General features: G+C 46.2%; 1 protein-coding gene across 2 annotated transcripts in view; it reads right to left on the bottom strand.

The window, feature by feature from the left end:
* Positions 1-16,666, bottom strand: part of ALPK3 (alpha kinase 3) — a 43,811-nt gene extending 27,145 nt beyond the window's left edge. Inside the window, exons 1-3 of one of the 2 annotated variants that reach the window (XM_055002282.1) lie at positions 16,424-16,666; positions 10,976-11,014; positions 8,726-8,847 (exon numbers count right to left, since the gene is read on the bottom strand). In XM_055002282.1, coding sequence (XP_054858257.1) covers positions 8,726-8,847; positions 10,976-11,014; positions 16,424-16,587 — 325 coding nt within the window. In that variant the 5' untranslated portion in view covers positions 16,588-16,666. The remainder of the gene's footprint in view (positions 1-8,725; positions 8,848-10,975; positions 11,015-16,423) is intronic. The other variant, XM_055002283.1, reaches the window with a different exon arrangement.
* Positions 16,667-17,066: the final 400 nt, after the last annotated feature.

Below are 17,066 nucleotides of genomic sequence, written 5' to 3'. Positions count from 1 at the left end.
ACGGTGAGACGTATCAGGCTACCTCTGGTTGTCGCTGAAGCCTCTTGACTCCAATGCAGAAGGCTTTGGGGAATGTTAAAAGGAGAGGCTGCTGAACAGCAAAACATCTCTTCAGGCCCAGATACCTTCCCCAGTTCATCAAACATTAGAAGAGGCCCAGAAAACCCACCAACGTCCTCCAAGATGAACAGAACAATATTATAACTCACTCAACACGCTCCCAGCTTCTCTGTTATTTTGCAAGAGGCACAGAATGCCAAATCCTGCAATCCTAAATCCTTGCCACCACCATCAAAAATAATCTATACAACTATATTTGATGCGGTGAAACTGAACCAATATATCCAATGGCCATTATTCATCTGGTTTGCGTTTTTTTTTTAATCACAGAATACAGGACAGGGTTTAAGAGTTACTTGAGCCAAAAGAACCAAATCCAGCTCAATGAAGCTCTTGTTAGAGCCAGCTCGGTGCAGAGGACACAATGTTTGGCTTGGACAGGGTGAGGAGACCTGAGTTCAAATTCTGACTCATCCTTAAAACTCATGGGGTGACCTTGGGTCAGCTGCTACCTCTCAGACTAGCCTACTTGACAGTGTTTTTTGTGAGGGAGAGACATCACACATGCTGCCCTCGGAGAAAATGCAGAGTAAGAGGTAAATACACGCAAACACTGAAGCATCCCAACCCTTCCCCTTAATCCCATCCCATTTCTAAAGCAAGCCTCTCACCACACTCACCCCTCCCCTCTTTCCTATCTGCGGCAGCCAAGGTCACCTCTAGCTTCTCTTCTTCCCTCCCCTCCCCTCCCCTCCCTTTGATGCCTGCACTTGGGCGAAGTTCAACAGTGACCTCAGCTCAGAGGCACTGCCCACCTGGCAGCAGCCGACACCTGGCCTCAGCTCCTCCTGCCGCTCGGCCAGCTCCTCTCTCAGCAGTTCCCATGCTCTCCTGCGCTCAGCTCATGTTTACCTACCCAGCGACACAACCCTCCTTTCCTCATCAACACTTTTGCCTCGGCACAGATGGGGGGCTGCATTCAGAAATCATGAGAAACCACCAGTTGGCCAATAAATTCTGAAATACCTTCTGTCATGCTTTGTTTATTAGAATTAAGGAAACGGCAGGGAGTGGCTCAGTGGCAGACCACGTGCTTTGCACATAGAAGGTCTCCAGCTTGAGTTAAAGGATATCCAGTAGCAGGTGCTAGAAAAGACCCTTCTCTGCCCAAGATGCTGGCAAGCTGCTGCCAGTCAAAGCAGGAAATTACTGAGCTGTCTGAACTTCTAAGTTCAGCTACAAGTTCAAGCTATGAGTGACGCCTGACACAGGTTGGACACTTGTCAGCTTACCTCAAGTTTTGATGGGAAATTAGGCGTCCTGGTCTTACAGCTCGGCTCTCCATTTAATTGAAGTTTACAGAAAACTCCCACACACACACCCAGTGGAGGGAAAAGGGGGTGCCTGGCAACAGCCCGACGCCTGCACTCCCCTCCCGACCGCATGTTTTCCCTCCCATAGACTGCCGCTCTGTAAACTTCAATTAAATGGAGAGCCAAGCTACAAGACCAGGACGCCTACATTTCCCATCAAAACTTGAGGGAAGTTGACAAGTGTCCAACCTGTGTCAGGCGTCACTTGTAGCTTGGCTCTTAGTGTAAGGCAGCTTCATACATACAACTTGAATGCAAGCCGGCATGGATGGTTAAGCTAGGAAGAAATGCATATGCCAAGGGAAGGCTAAGCACCCTCCCCTCCCCCGATCAACATGCACTGGTTGTAATTTTTGCACAAGGACAAAAATCAGGCTGGCATCTCCTTCTGCAAAAATGGACACCTTGTATATTCACAGCATTTTCATACTGGTGTGTAAGTCACGTGCAGAAGCCACAACTGACACACAGAGGCTGGGGCAGCAGATGCAATCGTATTTGGGCACAATATTTAGATAGTTTTAAAATATATATATATTTGAGGCACATTTTTATATAATTTGGCCACCTGCAGAGAGCTAGAGTCAACATCATTTGCAAGACTTTTTAAAAGACAGTTATTTAGACCAATCATATTTTGGCATCTTTAATGACTCATAACCTGCAGCACTCATGCAGAAATTGTGATCCAACCAATGTAAAAATGTTGAGTCACTCTCAACAAAAAGGGGGATTTCAATTAGATACATAATTAGTTCCAGGAGTCATTTTAACTGGCCTTTGGGCAGGTACCTTTGCACCAAAACCACCTTAGAACACTATAAATGTATTTGTTTCAGCACATGGAAGGAACGAGGTCCGCTCCCTGGCATTTCCACTTAAAGAGTGGTTTGTGCTGCAGGAGTCCACGGGCCACGCAAGGTCCCCTTAGAGTTCATGCTTTAACTGTCACTTGCCTGGGAGACAGCTTTGATTTCAGCCTAATGCAGTCTCTGATTAACATAGCACAACTGATTAAAGTGCTTTTAAAAAATCTCTTTAGTGACCAGAAATTCCAAATCCCAGGACTTGGACTGGACAGCCAGAGATAGATGTGAATGTTGCCACAGGAATCCACTTGACCTAAGCCCGTGGCTCTGACCCTCTAGCAGAAAAGCACAAGCCCCCTCCCCCAAACTGGCATTTGAGAATGCGAACGACAGCAGAGCCTTCTCGAGCTGCCTCTTATCTTCTCTACAACCCAGCGCACCCAAGATAAATCCATGCCTCTCCCCACATATCTTCCATGCATGCCAGAGCATTCAGCGGCGGGGGGAGAAGTAAAAAAAATTAAGGGTGGAGAATAAGCCAAACTAATGTTGGTAAATCCTCGATACAATAATTCTTGCGTTGGCAAAAAGAATCCCCTTTTGCCTTACCCTCCTGAGATCAGTGGACTGATGGTCCACTAGGCCAGGGTGGAGGGAAATGGCAGCCAGATCTCTCTGCCTGCCCCTTCAGCAGTTCTTCTGGCCAAGGGTCACCGAAGTGATGTGGTCAGAGGCTGTAACAAGAGCCATCTCTTTCTCTCTCTCTCTCTCTCTTTCTCTCTCACCCTGCCCCAGAAGCATGTGAAAGGACTGTCCAAGAACTTGGTTAGCCCCTTCCCCTCCCGAGGCGTCTGGTTACACATCTCAGACACATCACCCATAGTCACAGGTGTTGCTATAGGCAGCTGGGATTTGCTGGCAATGGGGGTACCATGCAGGCAGAGGCGATCCCCCTCACCCCATAGAATCCAGAGAATATCTACGTGGAACAGTTTCAGTAAAGAGCTTCAGGGTCAGAGGACGTCCTCATGAAAACCCCACTGGCCCAAGTGTCGAGAACCCTGAATCTATACATTGCCTTGTTATTCTTCTTTAGCCAGAAATAGGCCCTGGAGATTTATAGACCTATTTTCCTACAAATGGGCGAAGAAGCATGAGTCACAAGCTGCAGCTGCTTCCTGATCATGTCTTTATCACAATTACTTCCAGATTCCTCATATCAAGAAAATGTGGATTTAAAACTAAAGGAGAAAAAAAAGCAGAACAGAAGCTGCCAATGCTAAAAGTTTTTTTTTTCTTATCTCGCTTAAAGAATGTGTTACGTTTAGCCTAGGATTCAGGTCAGGAATTTAAATCCATAGCCTGGTGCTTCTTCTCGTATGCGAAACCTGGCCGTAAGGGTGTAATTTCCACCAAAGAAGGACTTATCTATCCTTTCTAGTGCATTTTTATCTGTCTAAAGAGCTCAAGAGCCTCCTTTTCCCCCATGTTATCCGCATTATGATCTTGTAAGGTAGGTCTGAGAGAGAGAGAGAGAGAGAGAGAGAGAGAGAGAGAAAGAAGCCCAGAAGCCTAGAATATGAGCTGGGGGGCCTCCAAGGAATCACCAGAGTGTATAAGCTCTCAAGAACCATAGCTCTCTTCATAAGATGCATGCATCAGACAAAGAGAGCTGTGGTTCTCGAAAGCTTATGCTACAATAAAAGTGGTTAGTCTTAAAGGTGCTACTGGACTCTTTACTATTTTGCAACTACAGACTAACACGGCTAACTCTTCTGGATTTATGACTGGAGAGTATGTGTGTGGGAGGTAAACAATTTGGCAGTCCAACCTCGTCCCCCCAAATCTCCTTCACTGAGATTCTATAATCTCAAAATAGTAAAGAGTCCAGTAGCACCTTTAAGACGAATGAACTTTATTGTAGCCTACGCTTTTGAGAACCACAGCTCTCTTCATCAGATGCAGACTAACACGGCTAACTCCTCCGGATCTATAATCTCTCGGGGACTTGAGCAAGCTCATTTTCCACTTTAAACCACTTCCAGCTGCTTTCAACATTCCATACCTCCTGAAGCACATTCAGGATACTGGAGGGACGGGTCACATTTTTTTGAACACCATGAGAATTCCTCATGCATCCCTTATGCATACTTTTGCCTTTGGGTGCTCCGGTTTTTCTACTTTCATGAATTGTAAACAAGGTGCCAGCCACTTCCCGTTAATGAGGACTCTAAGGGATCTTGGCAGGGATGCATCAGCTGCTCGACCCATTCACACAGTCACCAGCAGGTGGTCCCCTTGAAGGGATTGTTTGGTACAGGGCAGGTCTGTGATTTAATGTCCAACCAAGAATAGGCTGTGGTTGCTAGGACCAGTTTTTGGAAGCGTCTCCTACAACACTTGAGTGCTAGAAAATGAGTCACATCCCCCAACTGGAGCGAGATGACGGCAATTGCCCAGAATCACAGCCAAGTGTTACCGAATTCCCTTGATGTAAAGTTGGCACAAAGAGTTGCCCATCCCTAGGCTGAAGAGACATGGCTGAAGAAGAAGAAACAATAGAGAAATCCGGCACTCTGTTGTCAGGGATAAATAAAAGAGGCCTACAGTAGTAGAATACCAGGAGTTCGGGATGCTCTCATACAGAACGCCAAGATTGAAAAGCAGGAAGAAACAACACAGGGGGCTTATGAGGGAAGGGGCTCTGCTCTACATTTCCTCCCTTCTTGCTCCAGGCCTCAGCAAAATATGTTTACAGTGCAATCCTAAACAGAGTTATTCTAGTCTAAGCCCATGGGCTTAGAATGGAGTAACTCTGCTTAGAATTTTACTGTTGGTTGCCTAGGTGACCCAATCTGGCAGCTGAGATCTCAAAAGAGAGTCTTGTGAGCTCTCGGCAGGCCATGTTCGTATCCAAGAGAGTCCACAGAGCAATATAATGTCATAAGGATGAACAAGGGGTAAGGAGGCTTATATTTCAAGGAAAACTTATTTTTGCGTGCCTGTACTTCAGAACAGTGTCTCTCTGGTTGAGAAGAATCAAATGATAAACTTTTCTAGCCATCAGGTCTATCTTTAACTGCTGCCATCCTGCTCTTGCCAAAGCTCCCCTCTGGTAGGGCAGAATTAATCTGCTGTCTTCGTTGCTGACAATGATACAAGGGGCAGCGATTGAGCAGGTTGGAGCAACTGCCGGCAAGACAGCCAGGTCCGAAGATGACCGCCGCGCCTCCCCAAAAGGAAGTAAATACTTTCAGTACTTGAAACGGAAGGGGTGTGAAGATTGTAAATCGTTGGAATATATAGGAAAAGCCACACATGCATTTAGGAGCTGCTATTTTTATTTAGCTTTTAGGGATATTCAAGAGCTTGAAATAACAGGCGTTGGAATAACAGGCATTGGTCAAGGAACGAAAGCAACAGGGTGAAGACAGACAGAAGGAGGATTCTGCAATGACACTAGGGTATCCCAAGCACAGCAGGAGGGCAAAAGGCACAGCCAAAGAAACAGATGGGAGCACGATGGAGGAGGGTTACATCAGTCACACCCACAGCCCAGCTTACAACAGATTCTGAATGGACTCAAACTACAGATAAGGACTTGTGTATTCTGAAAAGGACACACAAAATAAAATGCAATTCTGTGCCAAAGAAATCCCTACGTTGCAACCAGAATAAACCACACAAATGGTTCTGGCCTATTTGGGGAAATTTGCACCACCTCATTAGGAAGAGTTGATAAGAATTTGGCATACTTTTTCCCTAAAAGTTTGTTAGGGCCGTTTCCACACGTCTTACCTTCTGCCAGAACATCGCAGAAGACAGCATCTTCACACACGAAATCGTGCCAGGAAAACGCTGTCATCCCGGATTTTTGCGCGAAATTGTATCTTCCTGGCGCGATTTCACGCGAGAAGACGCTGTCTTCCGCAATGTTCCGGCAGAAGGTAAGATGTGTGGAAATGGCCTAGGTTTGTTCCCTTCTTCCCTCTATAGGGATCATCAAACACAGCAAATGGTCTTTACCGAAACATACCATCATCAATGCCCTGGCCATGAGGAACGAGAAGCCACTGCTGAAGCTGTTGTAGAGATATGATTTTAATTATATATACTCTAGTTATACTCATGTGTTTTGCTGAACCTTTAATGCAGTTTGTTAGCATGTTATGGGAAAATAGCAGATATTCTTTTATCTTTGACAAGTAGTTAGAAGAAGTTGGAAAGACAGCAGATAAATGATTTTTTTCATTGCTGGAAGAGAGCAAGTATGAACTGAAATACGAACCAAAATTAAGCACGAAACAGACCGGTTCATGGTTCGTGAACCGCGGTTTGTCAGATCCCATTTCTGACAAACTGCCACGAACTTTAGGCTAGTTCGTTTGGTTCGGTTTTTGGTTCATGACTGCAGACAGCCTGGTGCCAATCAATCAGTTTCCTAGGCAACAGGGGATGGACTTCCTGCAGACCTTCTGCTGGCCCAGAAGGGATGATATTCTGACCCGGATGTGACATTTTCACAGACCAAACGAACCAGTTTGCGAACCAGGGGCAGGTTCGTGAAAGTTTGTGATTCATGGTTCGTGAAATTGACGAACCACATGGTTCGGATTTTTTCCGTTTCGTGCTAATCTCTAGTCAGTACCATCCTAAGCAGAGTTACACTGTTCTACTTAGAAGAGTGTAACTCTACTCAGGATGGCACTGTAAGTATCATCTGATTTTAAATCATTCATAGTTTCAACTGAGATCTCTTAAGAGGGATGCTTTTTATTGCAAGCATATGTTCTTCATTAACTGGATTAATTTTTATAAGCATTTATATTCTAGTAACTTGCTTAATTAAAAAGATTAGGGTTTGTTTCAATAAAAAATAAAAGATTTAAACTCAAAGGAAGTCTCTGCGTACCATTATGGGAAAGAGTTAAAAACTAGCAGAACCCATATAAATAATCTGTACCAAGAAGAAGGTTCTCTAAAAAAAGATCTTTGTTTTCAGATCTTATTTGAAGCACTAAGTCTATCCAGAATTTGGGAAATTAATGTCCATGCTGGGCAGGTCAAAAGCTCTAATGAGGCACAGGTAAATCAGTCCATTATAAAGCTAGAACAGATCTTGAGAAAATCATGCATCAAGTTCCTAAGTTATTAAGTCTTCAAGCCAAACTAGACACAATGGAGGCAGCCGTATTTGTTCACACAGCTGCCCTGTTCACATATTAAGCAGGGGGAGGGTCTGATTTTAACATCTAAAGAAATGGGAGGACTTTAGCCACACTCTAATCTTACCTTCCAGTGGTCTGTTGCTCCAGGCACCAAACTACAGGGAGGTGAGATGGGGGTGAGGGGTAAAGTTCAATTTCTTCATGCATGTCTCTTTTGATGCTAAAGCCAGATGCATCACACAACCCTTCTTTAATGTAAATGTGGCAGATAGATGAACAAACAAACATCTCTACCACCAAGTTCTTTTCCAGACAAAAAATGGACCAGACCAAAGATCACGCATCTCCATTTGTCTATAAAATGCAAGTTGCAGGCTTCTGCAGCCTCAGTTTGTCTTGGGGCTGTGCAGAAAAGGGAGGGGTGTTAACCCTTCAACTTCCTTTCAGTTTTACTGACTGAAACCAGGCTCCCTATTTTATTAGCAATTTAAAAGAGAAAAAAACACATGTTTTTAAAGGACAAACTCATCTCACCTTTAAAATGCTAATACAGGGGGGCAATGTTGATTTCAATTAACCAAAATGAATAGAAGTTGAAGGGTAAAACTTCCGCGCTCTCTCTGCCTCACATAGCTCAGAGGCAAAACAAGGCTGAAGAAGCCTGAATTTGCATGTTATACAGAGGTAAACATGCAACCAAAGACACCCACTATAAGAAAGAAAAAAAGAAAGGCAAAAAACCTGGATCTTATTATTCCAGTTACAGGCATTATTACTGCCATAAATCGAAGTACAGTGTCAACTGGTTATTTGAAGACTTGTAGCTTAGAATCCAAACACAGACTTGGTTAACCAAAATATGGCTTCAAAATTAAAAATCAAATTAATTAAAATCTGGGGAAAGTTAAGTTAATTCACTCACATCTTGACCACAGTAAAGGTTCTTGATTTTTGAAAGAAAAGCAAAATGTATGACTTTGACAGCCATTACAGGAATATCAACAGAGTCTCAGACCAGAATATAGATTTTACAATTACTGCTCTTATGTAATAAGTGGTTGTGCCCTTGTCCACCTGTATAATTGTTTTGTTTTTAATCTGACTACTGATTAACGTAAAAATCAAACCTGGAATCTGCCTTGGGTTTCAGCGAGAAAGGTGGACTATAAGTGAAAATAATAATATAAAAAATGATTCAATTTTAAAATAACAGAAAAATGTTAGTAAGAGAGATGCAACTTTACCCTCTCTCCTTAACACCATCCTTGGGTTCTGCAGCTAGCCAAGTATCAAAATCCTTGTTTTTGCTAATTACCTGTCACAATGCAAGTGAATTTGGCATCAGCTTCCTCGGACACAGAATAGGATTTAAGGGTAGTTTCAAAAAGCGGTTGAGTCTCCTCCGTCAGCTGTGCAATAATTGTGCAGAATGTGCTCCTAAAAATAATTTGAGAAGCCAAAAATTAGAAACTGAGGTGAGACAGCTGAAGAAACATGAAATTGTATTTGATTAAGGAATCCTGAGCCTTTGGCAAATACTCAGGTCTACTTCGCATCCTTTGTACCTAGACAAAAATAGAGGGCCCAACTAGGCAAATCGCTGGCTATCTCTACCATCCCCGTTTTGCTGTTGTTTGTTCTGACGAGTCATCCTGGGAAAGGGTATATAAATCTTCCTGCCCTCACGGAGCCAATCACAATTTTGAGGGGGTGATGATGGGCTAAACTAAACACAGTCCTGGGGTTCCGCAGTAGACTGAATCTTTTATTTTATTGCAGGTGCCAGACAAACATGGGACTTCTCACAATGTGCGTCTTTCCAAGAGCCACAAAACTCCCTTGCAGGCTTCATGCATACCCTTACGTTCATGCATGGCTTCAGTTCAGGCCTGGTGAGCAAAAGTGGCTCCACTCAAGACCAGAGAGGCATTGCCGGTTGCCAAGAACAACCAATAGTAGTTGTTCTGTGAAAGAAAGCTAGTAAACAATGTAAACCTCTACCCCCCCCCCCTTTCCTCCAGTTGCTTGACCAAATTCCCCCAGGCCCTCCTTCCAAATTAAAGCTAGGGCTGCCTCCCAAAACCTCTAAGGCAAGGTTTCCTAAAGTAGTGCCTGTGGGCACCATGGTACCCACCATGCTTTTCAGAAAGTGAGGGGGGGGCATCGTAAAGAAGGGCTTGTGGTTTTCCACTGGGGGACGGGAGGACTGATAAGCCCCTGGGATTTCCTTAGTCGGTTTATGATTCCGTTCAGGATTTCCTTCTTCCCAGGAGGTACGAGGAGGAGGGCATTCTGTTTGGCTCCACTTCCTGTGGCAGCCATCTTAGGGCAGTAGAGTTGCCAGCCTCCAGGTAGTGGCTGGAGATCTCCCAGAATTACAACTGGTCTCCAGGCCACAGAGGTCAGCTCACCTGGAGAAAATGGCTACTTTGGGGGGGTGGACTCTATGGAATTATGCCATGCTAAGGTCATTTCCCTCCCCAAACCCCACTTTTCCCAGGTTTCTCCAGGTTTCACTCCCCAGATCTCCAGGAATCTCCCAACCTGGAGCGGGCAACCCTATAGGGCAGTGCTCACCACCCTTCTCAAAATTCCAAAGGCACCCACATGCTCAAGAAGATTGGGGACCTTTGCTCTAAGGATTTAGTCTTGACTCTCCAGTTCTCTTAAAGAAGTCATTTTAGAAAGATGGCAGATGATGGAGAGCTCTCCTCACCTCCTGCCCAAACCAAAATGTCTTCCTGCCCATGCAGTGGGCAATTTGGGTGTAGATCATCAGCTAGGAATAAGGTTGCCAGGCTCCAGGTGTTAGCTGGAGATCTCCTGGAATTACAACTGATCTCCATGCCACAGAGATCAGTTCCCATGGAGGAAATGGCTGTTTTGGAGGCTGGAACTCTATGGTATTCTACCCTGCCGAGGTCCCTCCCCTTCCCAAACCCCACCCAGGCTCCACCTCCAAAATCTCCAGGAATTTCCCAACCTGGAGCTGGCAACCCTAGCCAGGAATCTGGCATAAAATTTGCAAATTCACTGGGTAAATTCTGTACCAAAGAAACCCAAATTGCTCGTTAATATGGGGCTACAACACTGATGGATTACAAACATTTCGAATGATCAGAACGGCGTTGCTGATCAACCAGGCGGAGGATTTTAAAATTTTAACCTTTTTTAACACAATAAAGCAAACGTGTCCCCTCAAAAGATCTTGGCATCTGATCATTTATATCAATTCTGGAAAATACACATATTGCCCTATTTACACAAAACGATGACTATGTGTATTGGCGGGATTGTGGGTAGCACAATCTCCTATGATGCAATAGTCTGAATGACAAAACTGTTAAAAGAGCTACAGACATACTGATCAAATGAATGACAGCATGTTCAGAAGTGACGGAACAAAACTCTTCACCCTTATAAAGCTGTGCATTCCACACTATTTACAGTGAGCAAGACAGAAACATGCCACACGAAGAGAGCACGGTAGTGCAGTTAGTACCCCTGAACAGAAAAATCTCAACCCCAGAAATATATATACAGTCAAAAAAGACAAATAAATTACCTTCCAAAGTTGGAGGGAGATAATCTGTTGGTTGGTAAGCTAAGCAGAGACAGCAAACAGAATAATTAGGATTTTTTAAAAAAATGAATAGCAGAAAAGGATGCCTTAACAACATTTATTAGGATGTATTAAATTAGTGGTCTCGCGCAGGTCTGAGTTTCTATTAATAAAATTCAGCTGCCACAGGCTGCCTGCCAATATAAGCAAAATCACGTTATAAATGGTATCCAAAAGCGCTAAATGAAAACGATCATTAGCAGCAGGGGGCTGAAAAAGAAGAATTGTGACGTAACACAAGTTAAATTCCCCAGAGCCAGTTCCCTGGCTAAGCCACCAAAGCAACTGCTTGAGGAACCACAAAGAGAAGTGGACATACCGCATGGAATCAGCTCAGTCTTGTCCATCAGTGGCATGGGAGGCAAAGGACATTGTCTCTTGGACCCACAGTGCACACGGTTTGCAACTGTGGGTGCAACATGATTACCCGGAATTCCTGGCACACAGACTCTACCGCTTCCCCCCGTATACAAGCACACACAGTCAGGATGAACGCGATATGATGGGCAGAATTGGGCCCACAAACGTCTTCCATTTCCTTAACAGTGACTAATTATGAGAAGGAGAGAACCACACGGAGGCCAGATGAGACATGTGATGGCGGCACTAATCAATCCATTGGTGTCAACATACCTCCTGGGGAAACCAGAGAGCTGATGAGGAGGTAGTCTCCTCTGAGCACACCATTCCAGAAAACCAAGATATAAATAGCCTGCTCTGCTCTTTCTCAACGGGCCCTTTTACATCGACCAGCTCTATCTGAGAGCCTTTCCAGACAATTCTCAAACCAAGTGCTTCTGCTACGTCCCCCACCCCTCAATGATCAAATTTGCAATATTTTGTCACCAAGAGAAATTCAGTTCTTCCACCAGTTAGTTACAAAGCAACACGGGAGATGGTTGCTAGCATTTCACGGGTATCTCTTAAACCAGTGTAGCAATTAACAGTGTGATCCTACTCCTAAGCCCAGTGGCTACTGAATTGTCCAAAAGAGGTATTAATCTTATCATGAAGGCTTCCTCCACTGTATAAAATTGTAAAGCACTACAGGTGTCCAATGGTGGTCATAGAGATTCTGGGGTCTTGAGCAAAAGTCAAGGATGTGGTCCCAGAATCTCTAGCAGCCTGCTGTTATCCCTCCCGCATGGCCCTCATCCAATGTAGGGAAGACAGGAGCAAAAGCTGTCACTGAATGCTTGCTGCCTGAGCCCCAGACGCGGTGGGCTTAGGTGGTGGCAGGGACTTCCTCTTCCTCTTTCCCCCCTCCTTCAAGTGGCTGAGGACATGGCTGGATGCCCTTTTTGCCCACGGGCTAAGACCGCCCCAAGGGTGTCATACCATGGACCCTGGCAGCAGAACCCAGGTGTCTTAGTTTGTGTATCACCATGGTAGCTTATAAAGGGAGAAGGCATCTGGCCTGCTCTCTACTACAGCACAGCGCCACCACTGCTGATGGCCAGAGAGGGTACTGCAGCTAGCAGCTCTGTGGTGCTCAGATGACATAAGGAACCAATACGGTCCTACAGAGCTTCTTATCCTGGCCTGGCTGCTGCCTGCAGAAAAAGGCCATTTGTGCAAATGCTCACAGCCACTGTGCTGTCCTTTCCTCTAGCTTCATATAGGCATTTCTCAAAATGCTGGGCAGGTCTGCTTTGCTAATTACCATCAACGTTGCAGGCACAGTCCAGTAGTAATGGTACATAATGCTGACGGAATGTTTATCTTAAGTGCTTAAAATGTTCCACATCATTTTGGCAATCCACATTTTGGGGTACAGGACTAGGTCTGCAATCCCACAAGTAAGGTTGCGATTTCCCCCCCCCCATTTTTGTACAAAATAAATGGGCTGGCAAAAATCACATGAGTGCATCGCTGTGAGAGTTACACCTTTGGTATTTCTTCTTCCCCTCCAAATCCCAAACCCCAAATTCACTGTTTATAAACAAAAAAAAGGAAAAAAGGTGCTACTGGTCCAGAATATTACCAAGGTAACTTTATTATGGTTTGTAGACTTATAAATCTGACCCTATAAACAACTCTTGCTTATCCAAACCAAGGGTTTTGCTAAATATTTGGATAACAGCTGAGAGGCTTCAGAACGCTCCCTTGAAACCACATACTAGATGTTAGAACATGGGTCCAGCACACGGCTGCCAAGTTTGGGGAGGATGATTTAATGTGAAAATGGGCCAGACGAGAAGTGCAGAACCCTCCATTCATTATTGCCCCTTCCCGTTTCCCTTGTCTGGACTAAGAAATCAGAAGCCCAAATGGAGAAAGGTATCCTGTGGGACCAAAATTAAGGGAGCCCGCCTTAAATTGCCCCCTCCCATCCACTACACATTTACAGTTGTGTAGCATGAGCCAAGCTGTAACACATTGACTATGGTGCCACTGATCTAGCCAAGGCCTAAAGACAACAGTCCTTAATCCTTTTTAATCTTTAATCCTTTCCCAAAAGACCACCGGGGCAAGCCATTGCATTTACACTTTGGCAAGTGGATGAGTCAGAAACAAACTAGTCGGAAATGGGATTCCAAGGGCACCCTGGTTACAGCAGTGGTGAAGGTACTGAAAACCCTGGTGCAATCCCTGACCATCATTGCATAAGATGCTTGAAGTGGCTGGTATGTCAACTAGTTTGTAACATAAAACCAGTGTTCATTTGCATGACAAATGTCCCACAGGAAATCAAAAACGATTTAAGCTTTGTGTGTGAAAATGTTCCTGGACCACAATGCAGTTGCTTTGGCCTGCAGGTGAGGACCTCTTTGGCTAAGTACATTTGACCGAAAATATCAGGGCCCCTTTTACCACACTGGGCTGTGACCAAGAGCCTCTCTGCACTCTGATCTTTCTCTAACTGTTTACTACTCTATGGAGATGTGGAGGTCAGAGTTTTTGGCAATTTATGAAGAAGCCCTATATCCATTCCTTGCCCCAAGAAGTTACCATTTTCTGGACTGCTTTGCATCATCCAAAATTCCTGCACAGAGAATGTTCTGTACAGACATTAACATGAAACAAATACACATATATTTCATCCAAGCAGTTCATGGTGGCATAAATCCCTCCCACTCGTTTTATCCTCACAATAACCTTGCAAGGTAGGATAGGGAGAGAAAGAGACAGTGCGCATACACATGAGCATATCGCCCAAAGTTACCCAGTTTGGCAATGCTCACTTGCATGAGAAAAAAGGCACCAGAGGGTCATTCAAGATTATTGGCCAACACCATTATTTTGTCATGTTGGATGAATGAAAAGGGCCTTTACAATCACGAAAAGTGGCTAGCAATCCATGTGACATTGTGTTTTTATTCAGGACATGGCTGGAGAGTGTAGGATACAGCAAACCTGCGAAGCAAAACAGATCTGGGTCTGGTTGGTGCTTGGATGGGAGATCTGCTAGGAATGCTTCAAAAGATGCCTCAAGTTCCATGACTTAAGTTAGGTGGGAAATAAATGCAATTAATTATTATAGTCATCTTCAGAGGCTCTGCTTTGGATACCCCCGATATCGGAGGCAAGCCAAGAACAAGCCTCCTGGTCATGACACCAAAATTACAGAATTCATTCACCAGAGAGATTTGTCTGTCCCCTTCTATCATCGTCTTCCACCAGTGGAACATTTCTGTTCTGTCTGGCATTCCCTCACTGATTTTATGGAGCCAGCCTCCTGTTATGCATTTATATGTTTTGGTTTAATTGCTTTACATGTGCATTTAATCTTGTTTTAATGTTTTTATTGTTTGCCGTCTTGGGTACCCAAAGTCAGGTGGAAAGGCAGCTTTAAAAGGTTTTAAATAAATAATTACTATTATTCCTGTTCATAGGGATCGCTAGGAATATCTGTGTCAACAGGAAAAAAAACATCTTCAACTAAGCACAGAGCCATTAATTCATTACATTATACAACACTATTAAAAGCAAAGGGATAGGTCCATGCCCAAAGGACTTTACATTCTGAAGCATGAATTACATATCATTAGGTTTCCATTTGGTAGAGAAAGGGAACAAATGGGTTACATCAAGTGCTGTGCCATAGTGGTTAGAGTCTAGGAGATCTAGGTTCGAATTACTATTCTTTCAGGGAAAGTTGTTTGGGGGTAACTGTGAGCCAATTACATACTCTCAGCCTAACCTCCACAAAGTTGTTGTGAGGATAAAATGGAGAATGATGAAAGCTGCTTTGTGGACAAAGGCAAGATACAAATGAAATAAATAAATACCGCCATAACATTCAACGGCTGCAAAGCTGTTAGGACAACTCTCTTTTAGCTCTCCCAGCCATAGTCGGATCTGCCCCCCAAGCTGTAACAGCTGCTGCTACTTCTTTTTCTCCAGGCAGCAGAAAACCCCTTCCCAGGTATCCCTACAAGGCTGTCAAGAAGGTAAAGCACCTCCCCAGCTCCAGCAGTCTTTCAATTTCCTTGCCCAGGGGAGGAATCAGTAGAGCTCTAGGAAACTACTATAATCAACCATCGCCTCCCCCTTTTCATCGGGTGGCGGGGGAATTTGGCCGGGTTTGCTGCTTCACATACACGCCCAGGAAAGTGCCTTGCCTCATCCCTCCTGGGCCCTGTTCCAGGCGCTGCCTAGCGGATGAGCGGGGCCAGGGCTTGCCTAGAAGTCACAGGCCTTCTGATGGACAAAACGTTCCCCTTCTGTCCCAGGGAATCCAGATGTTTGTATGTGGGGTCACAGAGTGACTTGGTATCAGAAAACAATGGGCATTCTGCACGTGTCCACAGGCACCCTCTCCTTTGTTAATAAAGACACATGGACCGTCGAGCCCTGGCTCTGAAACACCAGTAACATCTGCAGATCCAACAGTTTCTCAGGAAGCTTTCTGCTGCAGCAGAGCCGGCCTGGGGTGGGAGAGCCTTGAAGGATCCGGCCATCTAATCCAGCCTCCTGTTTCCCACCAAGTCCGGCCAGGCGCTTCCTAGAAGTCCACAAACAAAACATGTCGACAGCCCCCACCCCAGCCACCCCTTGGCATAAAGCGGCGCATCGACTCCGCTCTGACAGCGACCCGCCACCTCGGACTCTCCCCTTCACGAGCTTCCTCCAAAGCCACCTAACCCAGAACCCTGTATCTTGTGGCAGCGAATTCCACAGGCGAATTCCACCACCAGGGAACAAGCGCTTCCTCTGCCTGCCCGAGGTTTCTCGACACGAGGGCTCCTCCACCGCGAGCCAAGCTAGGCGCACGACGGGGCGCGCTTTCCCCTCCGGCTCGGGCGCAGCGCAGCGCAGCGCAGCGCAGCGGGGGCCTCCTGCAGGAGCCAAGCGCTCTGGCGAACCTCCGAGGCCCAGCCAGAGCCCGGCCCGCCCTCTCCCCGCAAGGCAGGGCGCAACGGCCCGGCCGGCTCTGGCGGCCCCTACCTGTTCTCCGGGCGCACGCTGAGCAAGTAGCTGCGCCTTTCGGGCCGGCTCTCCACCAGAGGGCCGTTGTCCTCGCCGTCGCTGCCCGGGCCGGCGGGGCTGTACGCCGAGAAGCGGCCGTTGCCCGAATAGGAGCGGCCCAGAGGCCTCCGCCTGGAGCCCATCTGCCCGCTTGGCCTCCCGGCCGGAAAGTGGGGCGCTGGAGGGGCGCGCGGGGGTCCCGGGCGGCTCCCAGGCCGAGCCAGCGCAGCGCACCAGCCGTCAATCACCCGCCGCGGGCCGCGACCCCGCTATTTATACTCGGCCGCACATGGAGCTGTCGCTCAGCGAGGAGGGCGGGCGGGACCCTCCAGCTCCCCGCCCGGCGGAGCCCCGGAGCCCGTTGGAGGCGCCAAAACGCAGGCTGCCGGCAGCAGAAGGCCTGGCTGGACGAAACGCTGGGGATCGGGTCTCCCGGGCGTGTGAAAAGCAGCTGCAAAAGAGAAGGCAGGGGCTGCTTGACTCTCTGCACCAGCCCGCCGCGTTGCTATCGACCCCCGTAAGGTTTAATGTCAAGCATCCCCCTCCTTGCTGGCTTGAATCTCTGGCCGGCCGCCTTGACCTCAAGATGCTTAAGGCGGTTTAGCAATTTAAAGAATGAAAC

Source organism: Eublepharis macularius, chromosome 18 (assembly GCF_028583425.1).
Source record: "Eublepharis macularius isolate TG4126 chromosome 18, MPM_Emac_v1.0, whole genome shotgun sequence".
In the NCBI taxonomy this organism is placed as follows: domain Eukaryota; kingdom Metazoa; phylum Chordata; class Lepidosauria; order Squamata; family Eublepharidae; genus Eublepharis; species Eublepharis macularius.
This window is presented reverse-complemented; position numbering and strand designations above follow the sequence as displayed.